The sequence below is a fragment of the Bacillus rossius genome, chromosome 8 (assembly GCF_032445375.1).
Source record: "Bacillus rossius redtenbacheri isolate Brsri chromosome 8, Brsri_v3, whole genome shotgun sequence".
Lineage (NCBI taxonomy): Eukaryota > Metazoa > Arthropoda > Insecta > Phasmatodea > Bacillidae > Bacillus > Bacillus rossius.
This window is the reverse complement of record NC_086336.1, coordinates 44,213,188-44,240,244: the sequence shown is the minus strand read 5'-3', so window position 1 is coordinate 44,240,244 and position 27,057 is coordinate 44,213,188. Positions and strand designations below refer to the sequence as shown.

Below are 27,057 nucleotides of genomic sequence, written 5' to 3'. Positions count from 1 at the left end.
AGTGAGTTGTGGTAGCTGTCAAAAAGAACTAATACCTTAAGTTTAATTTTTAAAGTTAATTTTCTTAATTTACAGAGGGATTAGTAGTTTTTTTTTAAAACCTTATTTAGGTTGGAATTTCAATACAATAGCTTATTATAAATGTGTACGAACAGTTCAAGTTCACAGTACTGATAGGTAGGTCAGATGATCTTATTGATTTTGATGATTTGTTGTTTTGAGTTGATTTTTAAGTGTTGTGAATTAGACAATGAAATAGTTTTGAAAACTTAAATTATTTCAAGCTAAGAAATAGTAAAGTTAATTGTAACTCAAAGGACACCAGAATTTAATTTTTTTTTAATTAGTAATGTTTGAAAATTTTATACTTTACAAGAAAGGTTATAAACAAACAGATCGGATGGAACAAGGATGCAGTAAATCACAATTTCATTTAGAATTATTGATTAGCTTTTGAGGTTATGAAGTAAAAGTAATTATAATTTAAAAGTTTGAATAAAAAAATGTTTTTTTTTTATTTGTTTGAAATAGAAAGTTTAAAAGTTAATTAGTCATGATCTAGGTGGGTGATGGGGTGGGAATTGGCCACTCTTTTTCCCTATAACCTCCCTAACATGGCCTTCTATTACAACTAACAGAAATAAAGAAGAAGAAAAATGAAGAATTATTAGTTAGAATGTTTCTTTCATGAAGATACCTGATGAACTTTTACTGTTTGGAAGAATAGAAGCAAGGTTAGTCAGATATTTTTACTCAGAAGAAGAAGAAGATAAAGCAGTTTTATGACTCGACAAGCCAGAGATTGGTGTTTCCCCTCTGCGCTTCTATTGACTACGTTGTTTACTCTCATGGGATAGCTGGTTCGGCACCATGGAGAGAGATTGGTGGGCATTGTGGTTGCCCCCAGAAGAAAAGAAGAGTAGAAGAGGTTATGGGTGGGTCATGTGAACTGACCTTCAACCCAGTTACTTCGTGGGGACTATTTGCTGTATAGAGAAGATCAAGACTCAAGAGTTAGGGAAAATCATTGGAGGTCATGTTTCCCTTCCTTAAGTTTTTCCTATCAAATTATTTGCCTGATTAGATTATGCTAAGGGTGGGATACTTTATGTTAGCAGTTGAATTAATTAATTTTATTTTTTTGTGTGTTTGCATCCTTGCCCATCGATTGCAGTTTAGTAGTTAGTTTTGTATTTGTCAGGCGTGATGGTAATGCCTGTTGATGATGTTTCAGAATTGTAATCTGTTCGTGATGAGGATGGCACAACTCCGAAGCAGATGTGGGGAGAAGTTGTGAGCTGCCCTGGAAGCCAGTCCAGTAGCTGTTGGAGTTGAGTGGTGTTTGCTGATGGCCAGCCCAGGGAGCTACTCTTCTCGACAACACTGACTTCGAGGAGTTGCACCAACCTTCACGAGATAAGAGTTTAATTAATTTGAAACACTGATAATTTTGTAAGGACACTTAATTTTTTTTGAAGAACGAAAGAAGTATGGTAATAAACGGAAACCGAAAAAAAAAAAATAATAATAATTATCAAGAATTTGCACATTGTTTAACGAATACTGAGAAACTAAGAACAGTAATTTAATTTGTAAAGAGAGCTTCACTAACAGAACAATTTTTTTAGAATTGAGAACTCGAGCCTCTGAAGGTTCCTGTGAGAACAAACCAGATAAAAGTTTTACATTTAATTTTATGAATACTTGTTGTTTTAAAATAAATCTTATGCAGAATCTAGATGTATGTTCAGACAGCAAGGAACTAAGAAAATTATTATTTTTGTGAAATGAGGAATTTATAGTTATGGTTTAATGGAAAAAGACAATTTGTAATTTTGAGGTAGCTCGATGGGGCTCGAGCTCTGTGAGGGGAGGGTTATGTCGCGGGTTGAAATTTTGCAGGGTTGTTGAAATCAAATTTAGGGACTTTACTGACGGGACTCTGGGCTGGCTGCTCTGTTCACTCGTCAGCGCAAGTGGCGTGACCATGTAATTGGGGCACGGGGCCGGCGCGGCGCGCTGCGGGCTTGCAGAATTTTGTTTGTTTGTTTGGCCGCGCGCTGGCGCAGCCACGGGCCGCAGTTACTGGGGCGCGCTGTCGTAACAAGCCGCGCGGTGTGGCCTGCACATTGGGGTAGAGGGGGGGTAGTCTTCCCAGATGTTCTAGTTAGTTGTTTAGTAAATTTGACTTCAATAACGAGCTTTTGTTATGGTAGGCGCGGCAGGGCGCGCGAATTTAAGCGCAAGTGATTGGTGACTCGGGGCTCACTCAGGCGGAGGCTATGCGTCTCACCTGTGGTCACGAGTTGTTAGTTCGTTCGTGATGTAGGAATTCAAGCTTTCGGGCGGAGGCTATGGCCAACGCCAGAGGCCACGAGCCGTTTAATTCGTAATGTAGTTTAAGTTAGGTCATAATGTAGTCATCTTCAAGCTTTCGGGCGGAGGCAATGGCCCTCGTCACTAGTCGTTTAGTTATAATTTTTAAAATGTAATGTTCGTTCGGGAGTTCAAGGGCAGGAGAGGCCCCTACGTTAGTTTTAAGTAATCGATCAAGAAAGGCTTTTCGGAAAATGTGAGTATGGACTTATCTTGGTTTTAATTTTAAGTATTAATTATGATTTGAGGTATTCGGAAGGACTAGGGAAGTGTTTAGTGAAGTTCTCTCATTTTCTCTCTTGTGTAAGGTCGTTCAATCGTTAAGGAAGTAAAGAAGAGTATTGTTTTAAATTTTAATCCCGATGTGTAAATGTTCGTCAATAATGATGTTGATTATTTGACTTTAAGAATAAAATAATTTTAATTTAGTATTATGTTATTTTGCAAAATCTCCTTAGTTCAGCTCTCACCAGACATCCTGTACGGGATGACGAACCTATGATCCTAGGTACAGTAAAGTATTTTATGAAGTTAAGACTAGTTGATGCCAAGCGAGTTGTTTCTATGTAAAGAGCTACGATTCTCGCCCCCCCCCCCTCTGAAGGTGGATCGTGACAGAAATGGCGGTGGCACCGGCTAGGTGCACGTGACAATATATTCAAAGGTGTCTCTCTCCCCCTCCTCCCACATCATCCTTTGGCATGTGAAACTGTCAAAATCCTTCCTCCCCTTCTCCAAACTGCGTGCAACGAAAGCAAGGTTTGTATAGTCCATTTCTGGTAAAATGAAAAATTTTTAAGGGCCCCCGCGACAGCCATTTACCGTTGTTTTGATACAATTTGTTTGTTAGTTACACAACATTATTTCTGCTGGAAAATCACTGAAACTTCAAAATTTCTTTAATGGAAAAATTTAGCAGGGCCGTAAAAGTATTCATTTTTACCGCTAATGAACTATACCCGCCCTTTCTGCCGGACAACATTCTCGGCGCATGACAAATACATCGTGTGCCACGCACAGCCACGAAAAACCTAGGCGATTTCCAAACTACACTAGATATCCAACTGGAGTCTGTTTACGAAAAGCATTTAAGAATTTGTTAATGCCCAACTGGTTCTATTGAGATAAAATGGCTAAAAGGAATGTTTTCGAAGTTTTAGGTGTAAAAATACCGTTACAAATTTCTTGAAAGTATCAGAGGGAAATGCATTACACCTTTATCTTTATTTTTCCGCCATATGTTACGGTCACCGCTCAAATTTCACAGTTATCTGACGGGAACGAGATGACTGCGCGCCAGTTCAGAGCCTTGCATTTAGAGATTTTACCGCGCTAGAACTACCATTGAGCGTCGCTCTTATCATCCCGCTTCACTAACACACACGCTGACCAGACGGCGCCCTAAAGCTGATTAGAGGAACGCAGTAGCGGATCCAGAGGGGGGGCTAAGGGGCTCAAACCCCCTCCAAAAGCATCTGGGCCCACTAATGTTTTAGTGTTTGCCTTGATAAAGCCTAGCCGCAGCTGGGTCAAGCCCCTCCCAAACCAAAATCCTGGATCCACCACTGAGAGGAAGCATGTAGAAATGCAAGGCAGGAAATTTTTCCAGCTTATCAACCAGGACCCGGGCAAGTCTTGACTATCAAGCTTTTCACATTAAAATATGAGAGACTTGTATTGTGTAATTTCGGTGTTATTTAGCGGTTTTTCTTAAAAATCTTTTTTTCGCATTTTCCATATAAATTTGCGGAAAATTTCGCGATTTCGCGATTCACCATATAATCGTGGCCCTAGTTATTGCTCGCGCGAGAGGCGAGACGTGGAATGTTAGAAGAAAGATAAATGCGAGGGAGACAGACGGCAGCCAGTGTGTTTCCTGTGCGTGGAATAAGAGGCGTAGCCTTTTTTATGCTGGGTGAAGCGACCTTTTTCTATCAACCCACGGGGAAAAGATAATTGCTTGAGCTGTCAAAATAAACATCGCTGCGGCAGTTAAAACAAGTCGAGGCGGGCGTGCATCCAGTCGGTCGCTGTGTATTGTCAACCGATAGTAATCAAAATCAAGAGAAATCCAGCAGGTAGCTTTGCCTTAACTGCATACCACACTAGACACTCGCAAAAAGCTAAACGTAAACACGTTGCCACAAAAACCTTTATATGCACCCTGCCGGCAAAGGGACGTGGATGGGGGTTGTTGAGCGCTGACAGCGGTCGACAGGAAGCACTCGGCAAGAGAAACGCAGTAACACGCTACTCACCACAAGAAACTTATTTTCTGTCTGATTTTCTTTGGATTTTCGGCAATTTTTTCACGGTTCCTCGAAATCGGGTTGTAATAGAGGTGGTCGCAATAAATAAGGTCGCAACAAAAAGGTTTTACTGTATGTATAAATAAGGGTCTGTGCTACCTAGGTGTTAGGTTACTTGTTTGTGGTTGAATGCTGGTAAGTCATATTCATATCGAACAAATAAACACACCATTTATTATGACAATGTAGCTTTGGTGAGACTGTAAATTGACTAGAGTTAATCTAGAACTGAGAACAGGGCCAGTTTTCAAGAACTGATTTACTATTACTAACAACGTAAATTCAAAAGGTGTTTAGAAAAATTAGGTACTTATGTATGTTGATGGTTGAAGTGTAAACCAGACCTCCGAATCTTTATAAAGACATGAAATAATTCAAAATACCTTACCTACTTATGCAAAAACTTTACAGTAAACATGTAATGATCTCATTTTAAGTGTTCTACCCATATGAGGATTTTTTTTTATTAAATACTGTACTTACCTTTGTGTTGATTTCATAAATGGTTATACAATTTATAATTCGCAAAAAAAATAATTGCTACACTACATGTAATTGCAACAGTACTTCATAAACTTGCTATGCATCATGAATAGAGACAAGATTATATAGTGAATTGCAAAAAGCATGTAAATAGACTAACACTTAAGTGAGTTCATACACCATACTATATAGCATCAAAATGCATTATTTAATGGAATTAAGCAGTATTTAATGTTTAAAATTCAAACGTCATATTTCCAGACACAATCTGTACTGAACTGCATGGACCAGAAAATGATTTCATTTCTCTAATTGTGCATCTTTTGTTCTATCACTTCTAACTACAAATGCCAGTGATTTATTTTTGTTCTGAATGTAGCTATTTTAGACAAATTTACTACAAATTACTTTATCATTAAAATGCAGTATAAATATTACACTATGTAGTTGATGGAATAAATATATAAAAAAAATTTGTAAAAATAAAAACACAATTTCAGTTTTAAAAACCAAATCGGACTAAAAATAAAGCCATAAAATCTTGTCTCTAATTATGAATCCTTACACCTTTTTATCACTGCCATTTACTACAACAATAAATTTGTGCATTCCCACTTTAAAAATTCCAACGTTAAAATTAAAATAAAGTGGCTGAGCCAACCCACATAACGTCAGAAGATAAAGAGTTTTCGTGGTTTAAGCAGCATTAAAAAATACAGTAAAACCTTTTTGTTGCGACCCGATTTCGAGGAACCGTAAAAAAATTGCCGAAAATCCGAAGAAAATTGGACAGAAAATAAGTTTCTTGTGGTGAGTAGCGTGTTACTGCGTTTCTCTTGCCGAGTGCTGTACTGGCGTAGGTAGCGCATATCTAAAAATAGATACCACTTCCTGTCGACCGCTGTCAGCGCTTGACAACCCCCATTCCACATCCCTTTGCCGGCAGGGTGCAGATAGAGGTTTTTGTGGCAACTTGTTTACACAGCGACCGACTGGATGCAAGCCCCCCTCACTTGTTTTAACTGCCGTAGCGATGTTTATTTTGACAGCTCAAGCAATTATCTTTTCCCGTGGGTTGACAGAAAAAGGTCGCTTCACCCAGCATAAAAAAAAAAGCTACGCCACTTATTCCCCACGCAGGAAACACACAGGCTGCCGTCTGTCTCCCCCGCATTTATCTTTCTTCTAACATTCTACGTCTCGCCTCTTGCGCTAGCAATAACGAAGCGACCACGCGTTGGGCCATAGGTTGGTGACAGCAGCTTGATTTTATTCGATATGTTCCTTTTCATAGGACCCTTGCTATTAAAATACATTTATATTTAAGTTCGAAAGCTTGTAAATTCCTTGCCAGAGATGACTGAAATCGAACTTGGTGTGAAAAGAGACATATTTTGACCCCTTCCTCACCGCTTTAGTACACCATTCATAATAGCCCAATTTTACGGGAGAAGGGAGGGTGAAATGAGCATTTTATCACTGAAGGTTTTTCAAAGGAAGCGAAGTTGGGGTGTTACAAGGGAGGACACTAGATGGTTTGTGTGGCTGGGAGGGATGAGCTAGCCTTGAAGAATGTGAACAAGGGGAGGGAGGGGTGAGCTTATGCGTCATGAAGCCGCTGCCGCCAGCCAGCCGGGCGAGCTGAGCTTCGTGTGCGCCCACTCGCGTTGCAGAACCTACAGCTGCCATATTTTTAAAGGAAATGTCCCATTATTTTTTTTTGTTATTCTTACATGAACATTATTGGAAGTATTAAGCCAACACAAAAATACGCTGTGTGTTAAAATTAACAGATTTTAAGGTTTTTTTATTTTATTTATTTATTTATTTTTTCTTCACATTTTCGTCAAAAGTCCAATTTTTTGATGGTTCCCGAGAATGTATTCGTAAAATTACTGCTTCGTTAAATCCGGGGTTCGTGACATCGGGGTTCTAGTGTATTTAACTACGGCAAGCAGAAAACATACATGTAAACTAAACAGTAAAAATAAACTGTCTTTTCACATATTTTCTTTAGAGGTGGCCTGTAGGGCGACCGACTTGTCATGAAGGTTGAAGTGGGTTTAAAGCAAAGCCGTCTAGCATTGTGAGTGACAGCATCCTGCCATTGTATGGCTGGTTTCTTGGCGAGTAGTGGTTTGGGAAGGGGTCAGGGAGGGGGAAGGGGGGGGGGGTTGAAATGAACTGAACATTTCGGAAAACATATATTACGACCCCCCCTCTATTACGACCCTATTCCTGGGAACCATGAGGGGTCGTTTCAGAGAGGTTTGACTGTACTATATTTTTTTTTAAATACAACAGTTTAAAAACTAGAATCAAACTTAGTGTGTTTAGTTTGTACAAGGTAATAAATTATTTTAAGATCAGCTAGGGCAAGAATGACTTTTCTAAGGATTCCTATTCCAGAACAAAATTTTCATTGTAGCATGATAATCACAACTCTAAATGTTGATGTTTCTATTCTTACGTATTTTTAACTTTTAATGGATGAACTATGACAATATTGATCTTTTCAAATAAAACAAGACACCAATATAAAGTAAAAAAAATCTATTTAAGATATCACTCTGTACATTTTCAATTACGAAATTTTCAGTCGTGTACAAAGTGATCACTGGAAATACAAAACTCCTAAACAGTAATCATCCAACAACAATACCTACTTTTTTAAATAAAATTACAATTATTCAAATACTACTTTATAATACAACCATAATAGTTTTCTGAATAAAATTATTTCAGACACACATCCGTCAATAACAAGTGAAAGTAAGTATTTCCTCAGTTGCAAGGCACAATGGCAACCGTGTGTACATGTCGGGACACTGTTCCAGCAACTTAACCTTGCAAGCACAAGGTTCTTCCCATACGTAATGTACAAAACGATAAAAAAAAGTATAAACGCACACTGATATAACAAACTATGATCATGGTATAACTTAAAGTTATTTACATGGAATATTGCACATGCCTCGGTACGATCGGTAGGTGCTGCGAACGTCTGCCAGTAGTTCATGCGTGGGGGTGTGGCACTAGGCGGGGGTGGAGTGGTCCGCTCGCCTGCGGCGGTTGCTCGCGTTGCCCCGCCACCTGCGGCGGTTGCCGCGCATGGGGCCCGGCCTGCCCTGGTGCTCCCAGCCGTACATCCTGCGCAGGTCCACGTCCGCGTCGCCACCCTCGTTCTCGTCGTCGTCGTCCTCCTCGAAGCGCGGGGTGGGAGGGGGGCAGAAGCCCATCTGCGGGACGCCCAGGAAGCCCGGCGGCGCGACCCCTAGCAGGCCCGGCGTGGGGCCCGGCCGGGGCAGCATGGAGTCCGGCATCATGCCCGGCATCATCATGGGCGGCTGCGCGGGCATGGGCACGAACATGTCCGGCTGGACGGGAGGGAGCTGCTGTGGCGGCACCTGCTGCTGCTGCATCATCTGCGGCTGTGGTTGCTGCATCTGCTGCATCTGCTGCATGGGGTCCTGACACGGCACGGGCTGCTGCGTGGCGGCACGGGCTCTCCGGGGGTCCACGCGAGACGTCGCGATGACCGGTGCAGCAGGCGTCGGTGCTAACACCGTGGTGGATGTAGCCGCAGCGGGAGGTGGGGATGAAGGTAGCTTGAACAGCTTCCTTAGCCTGGGATCTCGAAACACCTGCAAGGATTAAAACCAATGGAAGTAAATACATATTCAACCATTTATGCCAAAATTATTCACTAAATCGGAAGCACAAATTCAACCTCTTAGAACAGCGCATAATAATTAGAGAATTAGAGGCACTGGAAAATAGTGTTTATAATGGCTGTTCATAGCGTTTATATTTTGCCATATAGCATTTATATAGCTTTAATTTTAATAGACGAAAATTCTTACACGATACTTCTCCCAGTTTATGCGGATGTTGCAAGCTTTGCACATAAGTATGTTAGTGTCACTAACATAGAAATGGTGCGACTTGTATTGCTCTGCACATGAATGCACGGTAACCGATTTTGTCCGTCCCATAATGGTAAAAAAATTTTAAAAAAATTTTTAAATCCAACTGCATTGCACGCAAACGCGATACAGAAAACCGACTTTAATAACCTTAATTTTATTGTGAATAGCAGCACAATATTTTATTTTCACAGATTACCGTTTGTTTTTCGGGTTAGGAAATTAAGAAAACACTAGGTACGTTCAACAAATGAGCGACAAAAGCATAGAGCTACATTACTACCATATTTTTTTCCCGTTAAGTGCTAACGAATTTGACCTAAGTAGATTTTCATAATTTTTTTTTGTAGTTGCCAAATATAAGCTGCGTGTGTTGTAAACTTAAATTAATGCATTCTTATATTTTAGTTGTTATAATTTAACAGTAAATAATTTGATTGCTTGTGTTAATATCACGCACGCACACATTGGCAAAAATGGCCGCTTCAATGATTTCACTTTTTTTCCTGTGAAAATTTCATGCACGTAAATAAACGTCTCTAATCGTTTACATTTGTTTGGGTCGTACGTTACGTTTGTTGTTAAAGTTTCCGCGCGAGCTTGTAAGTATTTAAATTGTGTTTCGTGTTATTTACAAGATTCATAGATCGTTTTGATTGTTTACATGGCTCGCCATTGTCACAGTTTATTAGGTAATCTTCAAACACGGTAAGAAGGTGCATTAAAATAAAGAATGGTCTTTATTGTATGAGGTTAGGCCGTTAATAATAAGGAATGGTTTATTTAAAAATATTAGGAAAACCTAAAATTTACTATAAATGTTAATATTACTTGAAATTTTAATAATTACGTACTTCTAAAAATAGGATTTTAGCGTTTATTCGTCGGTAAACCATTTTGTCGCTTTTATTCGCACCTATATCGTTTTTACGATTTCCCAGTGCCTCTAATAATAATGCATAAGAGGTGAAACATTTACAAGTTCACACCTGTGGATCAGAAGGGTTTATCTTGAGCTTGGAGTAGTCCGGCCTGGGGATGGTGACCGTCGTGACCTTGTAGGGGATCGGCGGGTGAGAGGTGAGGGACGCGTCGATCTCCGTGGCGGGCATGTGCATGGGCACGGGCTTGAACGGCAGCCCCAGCACCTTCCGCAGGTCCACGTCGGACGACAGGCGCAGGTCCGTGTCCCCGTAGTCGTAGGAGGAGGACTGCCTGAGGTCCACGTCGCCCGCGGGAGCCGCCCGCAAGTCCACGTCGCCTGCCATCCGCAGGTCCACGTCCGCCCGCCCCGCCGAGCCGACGCCCAGCGTCTGTGACGGGGAGGTGATGGCGTTGGCGTACACGTTGGGGGCCTCCACCACGCTGCTGCGGCGCGGCCGGTCGTCCGTCGGCCTGGTCGAGCGTGGGTCGGCCCGCCGCCCGTCCGCCGACGAGGGAGACAGCAGTCCCTGGGGCTTGCTCGCTGCGGACCGGCTGCGAGGGTCTCGCAGCAAGCGCGGGTCTCGCACTGCACTCTGAGCGGCAGTTCTGCGACACAGTTACAGATCAACATTAAGTTTGAAAGCTCACACAACTAATCACAATACTCACAGTTTTTAAAATGGTTTTAATAAATACTCTATGGCTAGAGACCTGCAAAATTCGCGGATTCAATCAGTGATAGGCTAGAATTCTAACACATATAACTCTTAGATAATTTTGCTATTGGCTTACTGTTTATCTGGACAAATCTCAACCAGTTATAAACCCTCAACTAAAGAAGGATCGAATCACAGACAAACCAGCTGAGACGACTTACAAGTCGGCAGCCAATGAACTTGCGTTATTTGCCCGAGTGTACAGGGGTATGTGCAGTCTATCCTGAAGGCCATTGAAACCGCGAATTTTGCAGCTCTCTATCTATGGCTGTTACCGAAAAATAATAATGATGTTTCCTTTACCAACTCAGCCTTCAACCAAAGGATTCTTTAATGTTAAGGCTTCATTCGTAGAGAAAGTAAATAGCAGTGTTTATAAAAAAAAATAATTTATAAGCTAATACAACATCAGAGTATCAGCAAACAAATACATTTTCAGTAACTTACAATTGCCATACTATGTACCTTATTTCAGGCAATTTTCAATTTGTATGTGCTTCAATTTATGAACTGACAATAAATATAAACCAGAAAAAGTATAGACTAGTTCATCAGGGCAAGGTAGACACACAATGTGATACTGTTTTAATTGCTTCACAGAGACAGCTTATTAAAAATTCAAGTGCTCGATATTTGTACTACTTAAAAGTCTCCAATCTGTATTAATGTACAAATTTATAACAGCAGCCATTGTGATCTTTCCTTTTAATCTGCTCAATTCATTACCATTGCCAGAGAGGAGAGCTACAACCTCAGTAGCGTCTCACTTAACCAAGTTAATGTCCACAGCTACAACTTCAGATAAGCAAAATCTTGAATAATACAGAAATAATTTTAACATTATCATGGCCCAGTGGTATCATTTTTCAGAGTAACAGTTTTCCAGCTTTTATTCAGTGTGAATTCTTTCGTGTCACTGTATGATATGTTTAACCAGTAAAATTGCATCACTGAGGTTATAATTTTGTTAAGGCTTTTGACAATGGTTAGATCATTTTATAGGTTCTTAAACAAATGTTTAATCAGTCTTCGCTGGGAATGGCACTTAAGGTTTTGCTCGGGATGAAAATGGAACCTCAAACAAAGCTTCGTTGGTTGGGACTCAAGTGAATGTTTTGTCTGGTAACTAAAGGCCCGTCTACAATAGTCCGAACCTGTGTGTGGTCCGTGTCCTTATCCAAATGTGAGTGACGTCACATTGTCTCACCGAAAACTGCCCTGTCCACAATTGTGATGTCCGATGTCCGATGTCCGAATGTTAAGCCTGTGCGAATATCAGTTTTTTAGTTCGAATCGAATTCGAATACGAATACCAAATTATTCTCGAATACGAATATTGAGTTTGAATAATTGTAATGAGAATTGAAATCTCATAAAACATGTTATATCACATCACATTACAATATGATAACAGGTACATATTTACTGATACAATGTATGTAGAATCAAAAAACTGACAGTACTTAAAATTTTAAGGTTCTCCAATTTTATAATTAGTTCGTATTAAAAAGAGTCTTGTCACATCACTACATATTAGCTAATTTAAATTTTTGTGGAGAAACACAAGCTGCTCTACGTTTTCGGGGAGTAGACTCTCTCTCTGGCAACATGGACCTGAAACTTTGGAGGAATTTGTGAACCACCTCAACTCTCTGAGGCCATCAATAAAATTCACATATGAAAAAGAAACCAAAGGTAGCATTCCTTTCCTGGATGTACTAGTCAGCAGAAAAAACAACAGCCTGGAAACAAAAGTATACAGGAAACCTACGCACACAGGCCAATACCTTAATTTTGCATCCAACCATCCCAAAACAACAAAAACTGGCATAATTCACACACTAACCAACCGAGCTGAGATTATTTGTTCTGATGAGAAATCTATTGCGGTTGAACACAATCATATAAAAAAAGAACTCATAGCCAATGGTTACCCTGTCAACACCATCAAACAGCATTTGAAATCCAACAAAACACTCAAATCCACAGAAACTGAGAAACCTGCAGGAACCATAGTTATTCCATATGTTCAAGGGCTTTCAGAAAAAATAAGACGCCTAGGAAATAAATATGGACTTCAAACAGCATTCCGTTCTAAATCTACTATTAAAAGTATTGTTACCAAGGTGAAACCAGCCACAGAAAAATTACAAACTCACAACTGTGTGTATCAAATCCCCTGTGAATGTGGCCACATATACATAGGTGAAACCGGCAGAGCTCTATCCACCCGAATCAAAGAACACAAAAACAACTGCAAGAAGGGTGAAACCCTAAAATCCAGACTTGCTGAACATACATGGGAAAATAGCCACAAAATTCTCTGGGAAGACTCCACACCACTCATACAGGAATCCGATAAAATAAAAAGTAAAATCAAAGAATCAGCCTTCATTATTAGCAATAAAAATATTTTCAGCCAACAGAGCATTGAATTAAAAAATATGTGGATCCCTTTGATAAAGAGAGAAACATCCCTGCAGCACAAAACAATAGCCAATACTCAACCCACCATAACCAATCCGCTTTAACTACATGGTGCACAGCCAATGGGGAGACAGCTCGTCTGTCATTGGCTGAGCAAGATGTAGCCCTTTCTCTGATAAATACCCTCATTTTCCAGCCCCTTCTCAGTCGCACCTGTGTTTTCGTACCATGTGCGTCTCTGCCTGAGGACGGGAGCAGATAGCAGTTCCCGAAACGTCGCTTGTTTCTGTTTAGGTAAAACTATTGTATTTGTTTGTTTTTTCGTTTTGTCATGTTTTTTGTCTCGCTTCAACTGTTGTGCTGAATTATTTTGGGTTTCAATATTTTTGTGTTGTCATCATTTGTGGGGATTTTTTCGTTCTCTTAGTACATTTTTCTTTGTTTTTTCTTTGTTTGCTGACCATATTCCTGTTTCGGAATATTTTGTGGTGTTCATATCCTTGTTGACAACAGCAATTGTTTGCTTAATTTTGTGTGTTTTTTGTATCTTTTTTTGAGTATTTTTATTTTTATTTATTTATTTTATTTATTAGTTTTTCTTCAACAGAATAAAGTTCTTAGCAATGGCGTATGTCCAAAAACTTACATCAAGTCACTCTCTCTTCTACACGTCACAAAGTTGCCAGCTGTTGAGAAAAGTCTCTCACTGCACACTTGTGTGGCAGGTATAGGCAAGTACTTTCTTGCTACCACAGCTATGTTTCAGAAACAAGTGCACCCCTTCTCTGACCAGAAACTGAAAGGATATTCATTCTTTGGGATTAAGGGTGCTGCCAGATATTCGTTTACTTCTCCTTGGATAGTTTCTTCGTAGCTTGCAAGCGTAGACTGAGCTGCTGTTGAAGGTTTCACGTAGGCCCACAGAGATGACTTCTTAATAGGCATTTCACTTGTAGCCTCTCTTGTCTCATTTTTAGTTTCAGCTACTGTGTTCAGCTTACACAGCTTACATACCTCCCTGCACAAATTTTCAACCCATATTTTTTTTTTAATTTTCATCCTCAATTAGTGAATCTTTGAACTGTGGATCTACCATCATAGAAAACACATTTACTTCACAATCTTGGTACACCATGTAACGTGATCGCAAGCGTTTAAGTAAGTTCTTGGCAAGAGTTTTTTTTTTTTTTTGACGCGCGGGACAGGATAATTGCCTGAGCTGTCACTACGCGAGGAATTTGGGAGGGGTGGGAAGGGTATGAAGAGGTGGGGGGGGGAGGGTTGTTTGCCTCCTGCATCCGGTCGTTTACTGTGTATTATCCTATTGAAAAACATTGACGTAGCATGTTAGGCTTTTGGAGTCTTTGCTGTGAGTATGCGGCCAGATGTTTTCCACATGGTCTGTACAATTTTCTTTCTCTTCGCCGTCACGTTCGGAACGAAATTACAGTGCTGACAAACCATGTTTCACCCTCTAATCTGAAAACTGTCACCTATAACGTCCCGGTTGTATGGATTTTACAGACACGTATTTATCTTTATCAGTATGCTGACAGTTCAAATCTATTTTAAACGACCTGACGACATTCTCCTACATAAAATACGTTAGTTATCGCTCCGAATTACTATGTTCAAAGGGGCTTTACGTGGCCAGATGTAGTGGAATAACTCCACATACATAACTCTAAAACATTACGAAAATCCCGCGGAACCTTTGCCCCCGCCCAACGAGAGAAACCTCCGTGATCCCGAAATGTTTCCCGGTTTCAGTGATCCCACTCAGCCTTTTTTGTAAATGACTAAATATTCGTTTTTTCGAAGTGTTAGTATTCGAAATCGAATCGAATACGAATAATAAACTATTCGTTTTGATATTCGAAAATTCGAATATTCGCACAGGCCTACCGAATGTATTGATTTCTTAAGTTGCTACCAGAGCGCAGTAAATGTGCCAAACAAAATGTTTTTGTTTATTGTTTTGATGCTTTGTAGTTTGAGATTGAACTTTTGAAAGTTGTGGGAGTTCAATTTTATATATTTATTCAGTAAGGCAAAGTGGCAAATGTAAATGCTAAAAAATGAACTCATATCACAGCAATCGAACAGCACTAATTTAAAGGTTGTCTTGCTCTTCTTGAATTACAACACCTTCCATTTCCTTCAATAACAAAAACAAACACCACGTTTTCAAACGGGAACCGGAAATTCAAATATCGTGAGTGCTCTGTTCTTTAACTGTGTCCGAAGTACACAGGTTGGGACAAAAAGTTCAAATTGACGAATGTCTTCGGACCAGGTAGGTTCGGACCTTCGCCCACTTGACGCATGATGTCAGAGGGTCACGTGGACCAATCAGTGACGAGTGTCCTTCGGACACAGTTTAGGACATTGCTATTGTAGACTGGCCTTAACAGGTCAAATTCATATAGCAAATAAATGAAACTCACGGCTGCTCGGGACTGATCAGTTTCTGCTCTGGTGCGCTCGGGGCCGCAGGGTCCGACGACAAGCTAGGGGCTTCGCTGTTGTGCGACGGCACGGCCGCAGTCGCGGTGGTGAGAGACTGCGTGGCAGAGCTGCCGGCAGCGGAGGAGGCGTGCCGGATGCTCGACAGCAGCCTGGTGACCGACTCGCTGATGTCGATCTTGGACAAGTCTCCGAGGTTGAGGCCCCCTAGCGCAGGGGCGAGCGGTGCAGGAGAAGTGGCCGGGAGACTTGGCGCCCGTGCTGGGGCCGGCGCAGTCGAACATTGCTGCTGAAGGAAATTAGAAACCTCTCAGTTCACGTTTCATTTACGTACACCAATTTTGTAGATTTATGAGTATGGCAAATCAAAACATGATAAATGGTACACTGTAGTTAGACTGTAGCATAAGTATAAAGTTACTACAGATCGATGCTGTCCTCACCAATAATTAGTAGGGACAATACCAATAATTAAGGACCCCAGAAAATGATAAATAAAACTGGCTCATTTCGGTGTAAAAAAATGACAAAAGCGGTGCAAAAAACCGGTGTAAAAATTAGCAAGCGGTGCAAAAAATCGGGGTAAAAATAAGCAATTAGTAGAGACCCCAAAAAATTGTGAAAAAATTATGCCATTGGCGGTGTAAAAAAAAACTCATAGCCTTACTGCTTCCTTATTTGCCTGGCCAATTTTTGGGACATAAGTTTCTCTAAGAGTGTCGGCTGATGATGGCAAATCCCCTGCACCTAAAATGTATACATAACTTACAATATACAGTACACTCCATATTTAACGCGGTTGTCGGGGGACATAACTTTTACCCGCGTTGTTGCATAACCGCGATGTTTCGATGTGACCAAGGTCAAAAGGCATAAAAAACCGCCTATGTTCTAATAGGTCGGCAAGCACGCCTTTGTGCGGACTTTGCATCCGCAGTTTTCACTAAACACGGGTGAAAAAATAAAAATAATACATTTTAAAGATAAATATTAAATGTTGAATTGTTTTTATTTTTCCGCGTGCCGCGCACAGTTTGTCACACGGCCTACGAGCGCGCCACACGCCGCCATACACACGTGCGGCACACAAGCTGCTGCTGCCAGTCTCATGGTGTTAGCCACAGTATCTGCTTCGTCAGTGTCCGTAACAAAGTAAGTGCAGTGTGTGCGGTTACACACGATTCTGTGGTCAAAGTTTTCTAAAAAGAAAGGCCGTAGTGATACTTCAAACCGAATATGAATCGCAAAGTACCGAGTTTGATTGACAAAATAAAAATTCTAGATTTACTTACAGATAGCGTCTTTTGTAGAAGCAGGCCGCAGATACAGGAAAAAAAACGATTCTAGCATTCGTACAATAAAAAATAAAGAATCGTCTATCGTGTCAAGTGGTTAAACTTTATTATCCATGCTTACAGTAAATTATAAATGGTCACATGTGGGAAACAAAAATTGCGCCAATTTAATTTTAGCGCAATCAGTGACGCCGTATTAAAAACCGTGTTAAACTTTGTCTTTACTTATTTCACCAAACGCTGTGTCGAGTTGCTGAGTGTGTGTGGCTCGGATCGGCAAGTGTTATATTCCCCAGCCTCTGTTTAAAGGTCGGGAGACCGTTACACATAAACATTTCCGGGACTTGTTTACTACCTCACGGCAAAGGTGGTACAGTATGGTTCACGTAAGTATTGGACCACTGGGAATTCCTGGGCAAAGATTAAAAATACGCTAGCCGATTTACTTTACTATTTAATGTTAAAACATTATACCAAAGTAAAAAGATGAACTTGTATAATACAATGAATTACCCAATAATATTACGTCTGTAGGTTTAAGTTGTAACAAAACATTTATATACAGATGTCCAGTAAAGTACCAATTAAGATTCTGGAGTGGAATTTTAAACACCGGACTACCTGATTTGGCCTTGTACGCAGCGACGCTGCTCAGTCAAGTGACTCATGCTCTGCCTGTGTGCTGCGTGAACACATTCCCTCCCCCACTCCCCCTCGTGTTTCTGCCCGCTCTAATCTCTACCTCTCTCCATATTCTCGGCTCGCCTCTCCCTACCCCGCGCTTCCCGACAACCAAGCCTATCCAACATCAATCCCCAGCCGAGTCACGCTGGATGTCGCTGGACGGTGGGCTTTATCAGGTCCCCTGTCCAATGCTTCATTTGTGAGATAAAGCGACGTTAAGAACTAGTGTTTCAGAAAATATCACTGGGCTGGACTGGACCATAATTTGAAAACCCTACAAGATAGAGGAATAATGTACGGAGATATCTTGTTTAGAATTTTACTGCGGACATTTTCTACGCCTAGGCTTTTTTCTGCCCGATGCTTAGTTTGTTAGTTACAACGCAAAATTATTCTAATCGGCTGTCAACCATTTATTCCATTATTATTATTCATTTCTGACTGGGGGACATGGATTGACCCGCGATATACCCGATTCCGCGATCAATCGAGGCGCGATATACCGGGAGTTTACTGTACTTATAAATAGGTAGCATTTATAAGGTTATCGCTGAAAATATTAATGGGCTAATTTATTCAAAACAATTCTTAGCCAAACCTAACCTAACATTTTCTAGATTAGGTACTGCTGGATTACAGAGTCAAACCATCAATCAATCAGTCAAAAATATATTGTGGTGTGCTCACCATTTCACAATGCAATCCATCCTATTTATGTGTTTGTTAATCTGAGGTACTTGCATATTTATTTGAAGTAAAGGTAATCGATAATATTGTAGGCCTACATATGCTTATGAACTTTTATTAGAGGGGGGAAAACATTTCTAAATAAATAAGGCTAACCTTCAACATGGGTGTTACACCATTCCCTCATAGCTGGATGATCAGCTTTTTCCAAAGGAATGTTAACTTAAGTGCTTGTTTGCTTTATTCACGCTGTCGCCTATCGAGATTTGTTTAGACATGGTAGAATGCTTGACAAAATAATTGTCTTTTTTGTTTTGTTTTGTGTGTGTCATTTGCCACATGCTTTTTGCACGTGTCTGCGTGTACAATCAACCCGCACGTTGCAGAACTTGCACATCATAATTTTGTCCTGCTGATCAAAAATATAAAATCATCCGATTTTATCTCTCTTTCGCGATCAAACATTGTCGAAGTTTTCGGCATCTTAGCCACAAATTCAATTGTATCACAAAACTTACAAAATGTGAACGGTAGTTGTAAACACTCATAGATATGTGCACGCAAAAATGACTGCCATCTTAGCTCGATGCGATTAAATTAGGTTAGAAAAATCGACACCAGTGCGCCTTGCGGCAGAAACGACCATTATTCAAAACACGAAAACTGTGGAGTCAATTTGTTATGTTGGTAGTGCGCATATATCGATTGTTGACAATTTTTACATTTTGTTTTCATTTGCGATGGCAATATTTACTGTTTGAAAACAGAGTAATAAAAATACGTGAATTTTAGTAACGTGTCAAAACGAAGATAATATCACGGCACTAGTCTTTCAGTCTATGTTTATTTCACGCCTATGTTTATGATGGCGTAAATAAATAGAACTTACGACATAAGGACATTATTTTGTGTGAAAAAGCGTGAATTTCACGCGAAAATTCGTGAATTTTGCGACTATGTCAAAATCAAAGGAAAGTCGCAAAATTCGTTTAAAGTATCAAATTTTTGCTTTATTTCGTGAATTTCGCGCTTCACCATTTTTCGGGGTCTCTACCAATAATGAACAGCGATAAAACAGAAGTAACATCGAAAAGCCTGTCAATAACACTGAAATGCCAGTTAATACACCATATATGTAGCACCAAAATACCAAATAAGAAGGAAATTAAACAGTACAAATCAACTGAAACTTTATTCAAATTACAAAAAAAAAAGTTTTTAATGTTTCAATTGGTATATTGTTATTTCTGTACAAAGAATGTACCAAAGTTCAAAGATCAGTAAATTGAACCTAATTTGTTTGATTGTGTATTTCTTATTGTATCACTTTTGAACTGCATTCAAATGCTCAGGGATTACATTTTATTGTTCTGAATGTATCTGTTTTAGACAAACTATTACAAATTATTTTAGTGTCATGCATTTTAAAATGACAATATTTTGATGGAATAGGTATTTATAAAACTAAAAACACCACCAAAATCTTGTTTTAAAAGTAAATTTGGACTAGAAATAAAAACCATAAAATCTTATCCCTCCTAATTAATTTAAATGAAATTCTGAAAAACACTGATTCAGATCTCCAAAAAGATCTCACAGAATAAGACAGTACAGTATGATCACCAAAAATATTTGAGCAACCTAATTGATATTATCACATAGTGTCAACTTCTATCTAGAACCTAGAAGTAATCAATAATTCACCAGCCATTTCATTATTGGATTGTGCAGACAAATAAGAAAGTTTTTTTTTTAACTTCAGACATAACGGTGCAATATAGTGGGAGGGAGGACACAAATACCTTGCCATTTTCATTCATTTACTTTCTATTTGTAAATTTTGGTTCCAAATTTCCATTTTTCCTTTTCTCATCATACTAACTAAAATCAGCATTCACATCCAGTATTACACAAAATTTCAACACAAAACCTCTTACTTTCTGAGTACATAATTGCTAGTGTCAGAAAGTTTTCACATTTTACTTCCTAAAATTCTCTGCGCCACGAAACAAGAGCTATGACTGCTGTTCATTAGGTACCTGAGAGGAGAGGTTCTTCAGTACATCTGCGAGACTCGTCTCTTCCTCATCGCTCGAGTACCAGTTCTCTTCCTCCGCTTCCTCTTCCTTATTCTCGTTGTCCTCGCTCTGGTCCTGCAGCAAAGCCATCGACACTATCAGCACAACCCACCCGACACACCACGCAGCACCCAATCAACGATAATCAACTGTGATCACGTACCCGTAGCAGTGCTGGTCCACTACGATTCAAAATGTACGTTACATGCATCAAATTTATAACAAGGTAGTTATGTGTTATGAGTTTAAGCCCACCTCACTGGTCTGTCTGGTTTGTTTTGTTGTTTGTTTGGTAGAGATTTACATTGCACAGTTTGGCAGAGCCTCAAGGCCACGGAAAATTCGTGACATATTACCTACTTCAAAAAACCTAGTTACCAACTCAGTGCTGTAAATTTAAATTATGCCTAGTGTTGGACTCAACCTGCAAGCCTCACATGAGTGCTATAGAAAATGGTTGACCAAAAGCTGCTTCTTGTGTCTTAAATATAATGCAAGCCATAAAATTGTGCAAGATTGAAAAGTTTTCTATAAAATCAAATGTCAAGATCCTAGAACCCATGGGTAGAAAAATATATTTCCATATGTAATATGGTACAAATTTCATTAATTCAAACAGCCAAAGTTGTAGTCCCTTCACAGTTCTATTAACAAAGTTTTAATAAACAGTGAAACTTTGGAAATAAAACCTCAGGATTACCAAAAAACCTATTCTCATTAATTTGAAATACTTTCAAGGAATACATATATCCGAGAATGGTTTTCAGGTACGATAATTAAAAGATTTGTCATGAATGTTGTTTTCAATTAGTTAAAATTACTTCACATAACTCATCAAAAATTAATACAAAAACAAACTATGACCAGAATTTACACAAAGCATGGTTTTTATTTTCATTACAGAATTCAAAGATTGAAGTACATTTTTTATGTTGAAAAATTTAGTGCAGCTATTCAATGAATGCATATACTAATTTGTAATGAAAATGATAAACCCACAGTGTTAGTATTCTCTAGCCATGTTAATAACAAGAAGTCAAAAATTAAAATAAACATAATATGCACATGCAAACTTTGAGTAACATTTAGAATGCCTTGCTTTGAGATTAAAAAAACAGAAATTGAACCCAGCTAATTTTATCAAATTGAGGATGGTCTAGCAGTCAATAAAGGGTAAATAAAGATAGCTACACAATTAACAGAAACTTACACATGTACAAAGACACAAATAAAACAAAAAGAATTTTTTTCTTTGAATGCATACCAGCTTCCATGCAAAGGTTCTTATGTCCATTTTTCAAATTTAATGTCATAGCAAACACTTGAACTAAATAAATACAGTATAACTTTATTATAGAACTGCTCAAGTTAATGATCACATCAAGATAATTTACAGTTATTGGCAATTCTTTACAAAGTGGCTCCACTTTACCCGAACCGTGGGTTTTTCAAGCTAGTGGCAATGATACGGTTGCCTGCGCGAGCATCAGACACAGCGGTGTAGCAGTGTAGCGGTGTGACGCCGACACTCACTTGTGAGCTCTCAGCCTCCCTCTGCTGCTGCTGTATCCTCAGGAACAACTCGCGCTGCTTCTTCGGCAGGTGGACGGGAACACTCGCCCCGTCGCTGTCCGTGCCACTCTCCGCTGGGGGGAACAACACAGCTGTCACCTCACCTCACTTCATTATGCCTTACTGCACCCACTATGATAAACTGGAGTTAACCGGTCGCAAACAATTACCGCATGCACAAGTTGTCATCAAAACATGGTTCGTACTCTCTCGTGCAACCAAAAATTAAGGTGTTTTTACAGATCCCCTTTAATTCATTGCCTCAACCATTATCAAGAGGTAGAATACTATTTGTAAGATCGCAAAATCCATCAATAAAATAATAATGTTAAACAGTTAATGCACAAAAAATAATTCTGTTGGTTAGTTCAATTCTTACTGATAATCCGCTATTGTCCAAAATTAGCTTATTATTATTATTGTAGCCCAAACATTAAATCTGATCACTACTTGCATTTAAGTGATAGTTTCGAAGACAGCAAAACACATCTTTTTAATTTAAAAGTGAAATCCAAAAAAAAAAAAAAAAAAAAAACTACTTCAAAAGTAAACATTCCAATCACATGGTCCAAAATTCACCAATTGTGTTGTGCATGTGTAAAGCGATGTTTGCTGGCAAGTCGGAAACAAAAAATCTTTCAAATACATACCAGCTTTATCCATTACTTACACGTTATCAGTCTCAATTAAGGACTTTTAAGGGCCCTTATTCAATTAAAGACAAATTAAGGAACTTTTTAAAGATATTAGGTGGCGTACAAACCTGCTCAAAATTTACATGAAAAAAATAAACAGTAACAGACTAAACATCAAAATAACGTAAGCATACTTTATAAAATTTGCAATACGTTAATTGACATTTGCACACACATACATGTTTTTTTACTCATAATGCTGAAGTAAGTTTTTGAAGGATCTGCGACTACTCTAGCTAAATGGGTCCTAGGCAATGGGCTAGCACACTTCAGTAGCTACTGGACCACTTGTGGGTTACCTTATCCAAGTACATACATAGTTCTTGCATCGTTATCTCCCTGGAACATCTTTCCCGCCTTTGTGATCCATTAAATTTGCTTACCAATATCTACAAGCATGTGTAGTTTTGAGAAGAGATAAAAGCATTTGGTAAAATTGTTAATAACAACTTAAATGTAAAAAAAATTTCATCAACGAATTGTAATGCTTTTTATCATCACATCATCAATGATTGAAACCATTAAGAACTAGAGATGAGGCAAAAAAAAATCCTCCAATACCATCAAATCCTTAGTAGTTGAAGGATTTGATATTCAAGGAAAAAGATTTGAAGAAAAACATCAAACCAAATAAAGTAAATTAAAAATTCAACTCTGAAGTTTACTAAGTCAATTTTTTTTTTTTCATTATGCCTATCATGATACCATGCCTCAAGATATTGTACTTTTAACAAGTAATTTTATAGTATACATAAAATTACAATATGTATTGATTTTGGACCATAGTTAATATTTTTCATTTATCATACATTATTTTACTTTTAACCCTTGACACCTAGATGCAGATTTGAGGGGTATATTCAAGTTAATCTCTGGGATTCAAATTCGAGATTTGGATTTGATAAAATTGGGATTCGACCCATCACTACGAACTGAACCTAATTTTTTTTTTCTGCCTAGAGTCTGCATCTTCCCACCACTTGGCTGAGCAAAACGACAACTATCACCCTTTTGACACGTGTTGACAATTGCAATTGCCAGCAAAATGTAGATTCCCTCAACACCCTCTGCCTCTTCAAAGACATGGTTTCCACCAACCTTCTCAAAATACGCTTGAATGAATCCTAAACGGTCAAGTCTTGTCTCTGCTGCGTAAGGGGAGGGAGGCAGCACCTCATGCACAGCCAATCGGCACCATGCTATCACCTCAATGGTTACCTCTCCTGTCAGCCGGATACGAGATAAAAAAGGGCCCGTCGCTGTGCTGAACAGTTGCTTTATTTTGAGAGGTAAACTGCTATTGACCACCTGTTTATGAACGTGTCCCCTCCGTGTGTTTACTGGTGTGACCAAGATAAAACTGCAAGACAATCATATGCAGTTACGCATCCAGTTTCGTTTTCCCTTAACTCAGTTGGCACTACAGAGGCAACTGTCAAGAGTGTGTTAAGGGAGTCAACCTTATGCATGCTATGGCAGGGAACCCCTGCTTCATTAAAACCCCTAAACAAAACACAATGAGTTCTTAGCATCCACACCTCCTATGAAACGGGAGCACCCCTTGCAACTTGGCTGCCTTGATGCCATGTAGCCACCGAGACCCCGACGTCATATCAAACACAGGAACCCTCATTCTGAGGAAGGAAGCATCCAAATTGAGTAACAACCATAAGGTATCTCACAATTTTATAATAGACTGAGTTCTCATCAAGTTAATAAGTTTTTAAATAACTTATCTATCAACCAATTGTCTGTGTTTGCAAAATATAACCTAAAACCGTTCCAATTTTCTTTCAACAAACATAATTAGCATTCAGCTAAACATAAAGATTAGAAGCAGCATGCTGAAAGTATGAATATAAATAATGATTCATCTTTACCTAACAATCACAGTATAATAGTATGGAACAGCACCCTTACCTGTGTCCAAAGCTGGGATCTCCTGCTTGATGGACAACTGCGATTGCAGGAACTCTTGCTCAAGGAAATCCTTCCCGGCATCAGGGGACCCGCCGGCTCCCTGGTCATCCTCGGACTGCACGGATCCTTGGTCCGCCAGCAAGCCGGAGTACAGCTGCTCGGTGCCCGGCTCCTGCTTCACCACCGCACTCCCAAACTGGGGCTCCGTCCGGCCGTAGTTGAAGTCCGGCTCCTGCTTCACCGTGGTGCCCCCGAACTGGGACTCCACCCGGCCGTAGTTCGAGTCCGGCTCCTGCTTCACCGCAGTGCCCCCGATTCGGGAATCCACCTGGCCGTAGTTGAACTCAGGCTCCTCCCAGGGACTGTTGCTCCTGGCCTGCGCCTCGTCCTGCAACCGGCTGACAGCGGGGTCCTCCAGTCTCGCTTCCTCCAATTCCCCCTCCCGGACCCGCTCCTTCTCCAGCGCGTTCCTCATCCTGCGCTCCTCCCGCAGACTCCTCCTCAGCCTCTTCTCCTCTCTGGCATTCCTTTTCGATTCCTCCTTCAAGCGCCTCTTCAAGTGGCGCTCTTCCTTGTGGATTCTCCTCAGCTCTGCCTCCTCTCCAGATTCATCCCCACTCCGAACTCGAGATGACCTGCACACAATGTTACAACAGGCCTTTATAAAAACAATTACCTGAAAGCAAATTCAATACAAGCTTAACCCTTGCATTTTAAATTACGTACATGATTATCCTACTGCTCACAGTACCAGAACCCATTTCCTTACATTTAAACTTTCGAATGATTTGTATAATTTGTATAATTCATGTCAGAACCTAAATACACATAAGTAGCCAAAAATAAACAACCTCTTCACTAGTTTTGGAATAAATCAACTGGAAGAAATTATATTCCTGTGGTTGCTTACATAAGTAGCCAAGCTATGCTGGACATCATTGAAGATTAAGATACAAAGAATTTTATACCTCATATTTAATGAAAACTATGTTTACAAAATGTAAGGGAAAATAATTAAAAATGAATATTTTTATGTTGTCTCACAATACCTATATCAATACTTAAGAGTAGACTAAATCTAACTGAAGTAAAATTTTCCAATTTTATACTGAGGCTGGCAACAAGAACTATAATTTTATTATTTGTTTTTAAGTAGCTGTACAAATATATATATTTTTTTTAAAACTGGCAAACAATATTTATTTAAATGAAAAACCAGTAAGTTCATTACGAAGATTTCTTTCTTAATGAAAACACACAACAATAATATAAATTATTCAACATAACGCAGCTATAAATTAAAACCATTGAAACAAAAAAATGCTATACTAAACGGCATTACCAGTAATTATATTTTAATCCCAGTCTGACTTACAAGGCTACGTCAGCTACTCATTACCATCGATTTCGTCCGGATTCACAGTATATGTAGGGCTTCCTATGCCTTTTGTGAAAATAAAACATAAATACAATACATTATGCATTATTTCGGTTCATTTGTCAAGTGAGTATCATAAAAACTGAAAAGCCAAAGATAAAACCTGCAATCCTCGCATTACGAATCCAAACTCTTGACGCAGCACCAACCACTGTTCGGAAATTACGCTAACATTAAAGACTCATTGGCCGAACTGCAACAAAAATTTAATTTCCTATAGCTTTCATTTCTAGTCAAGCCCTACATATACTCAGAATGAGCACAAAATCGGTGATGACGAGTAGCCGAACTCCTATTGTTGGTTTACTTTAGTTGAGCAATAATTCTGTTACAATATGAAAGCTCACCCAGGTTGCTGACTGGAACCGTCGCGCTTTCTCTTCGACTTCTTCTCGGAACTCCGGCGAGACTTTCCGCCGCCCTCCTCATCCAGTGTGCCGGCCCGCAGCACCTCGGGCTCTTGCTCCGCCCCCCCTTCGCCCTCCTCGTCGATGTGCAGGTTGCGGGACTGGTCCGAGGCATCGTCCTGGTCCCACTTGTATGCCTTGCCCGCGTTCGAGAAGGCAGAGTCGGACTTGGGTGACGATGGCATGGGAGTCTGGCAGCCGTCTTGCTCTGCCATCAAACACGGAACACAGTTCACGCCTGTATGTCTGCTGTGATCTGTGCAGCTGGCGCACATGTCAACTATACATGGTCACGACTTCTTCACTTTTTACCTGCTCAGTCTGAGTTCTTCCCTTGTAGATATACAAGGGAGGGAGAGAGCACCGGGTTAAAGCCAGCAAGTAGCATATCTATTATTACTTGCACAATATTGTCTTTAATCTGTCTGTTTGCAGGCTGATTGAAAATAGTGTGATTAAATTCATGAGCATGCATGTGCATATATGCATGTGCTGGATAATATAATTAACAAAAGTGAACTGCTCTCCTTCCAACTCCCAAGTGGATCATCTTTCACTAGAGGACTGCAAGAATTAAGCAAATATTTAATATTCATGAAAAATTTTATAATTGATTCAACATTCCAAATCATATCAATTTTTTTATTATTATTT

General features: G+C 39.6%; 1 protein-coding gene across 6 annotated transcripts in view; it reads right to left on the bottom strand.

Annotated features, from left to right (window-relative positions):
* Positions 1-7,706: 7,706 nt before the first annotated feature.
* The window catches only part of LOC134534818 (protein suppressor of sable), a 52,848-nt gene continuing 33,497 nt past the window's right edge, over positions 7,707-27,057 (bottom strand). For 4 of the 6 annotated variants that reach the window (XM_063373424.1, XM_063373428.1, XM_063373422.1 and 1 more), the window contains exons 7-13: positions 26,344-26,611; positions 24,559-25,193; positions 21,905-22,017; positions 20,333-20,446; positions 15,609-15,916; positions 10,084-10,624; positions 7,707-8,812 (exon numbers count right to left, since the gene is read on the bottom strand). In XM_063373424.1, coding sequence (XP_063229494.1) covers positions 8,204-8,812; positions 10,084-10,624; positions 15,609-15,916; positions 20,333-20,446; positions 21,905-22,017; positions 24,559-25,193; positions 26,344-26,611 — 2,588 coding nt within the window. In that variant the 3' untranslated portion in view covers positions 7,707-8,203. The remainder of the gene's footprint in view (positions 8,813-10,083; positions 10,625-15,608; positions 15,917-20,332; positions 20,447-21,904; positions 22,018-24,558; positions 25,194-26,343; positions 26,612-27,057) is intronic. The other 2 variants (XM_063373423.1, XM_063373426.1) reach the window with 1 other exon arrangement.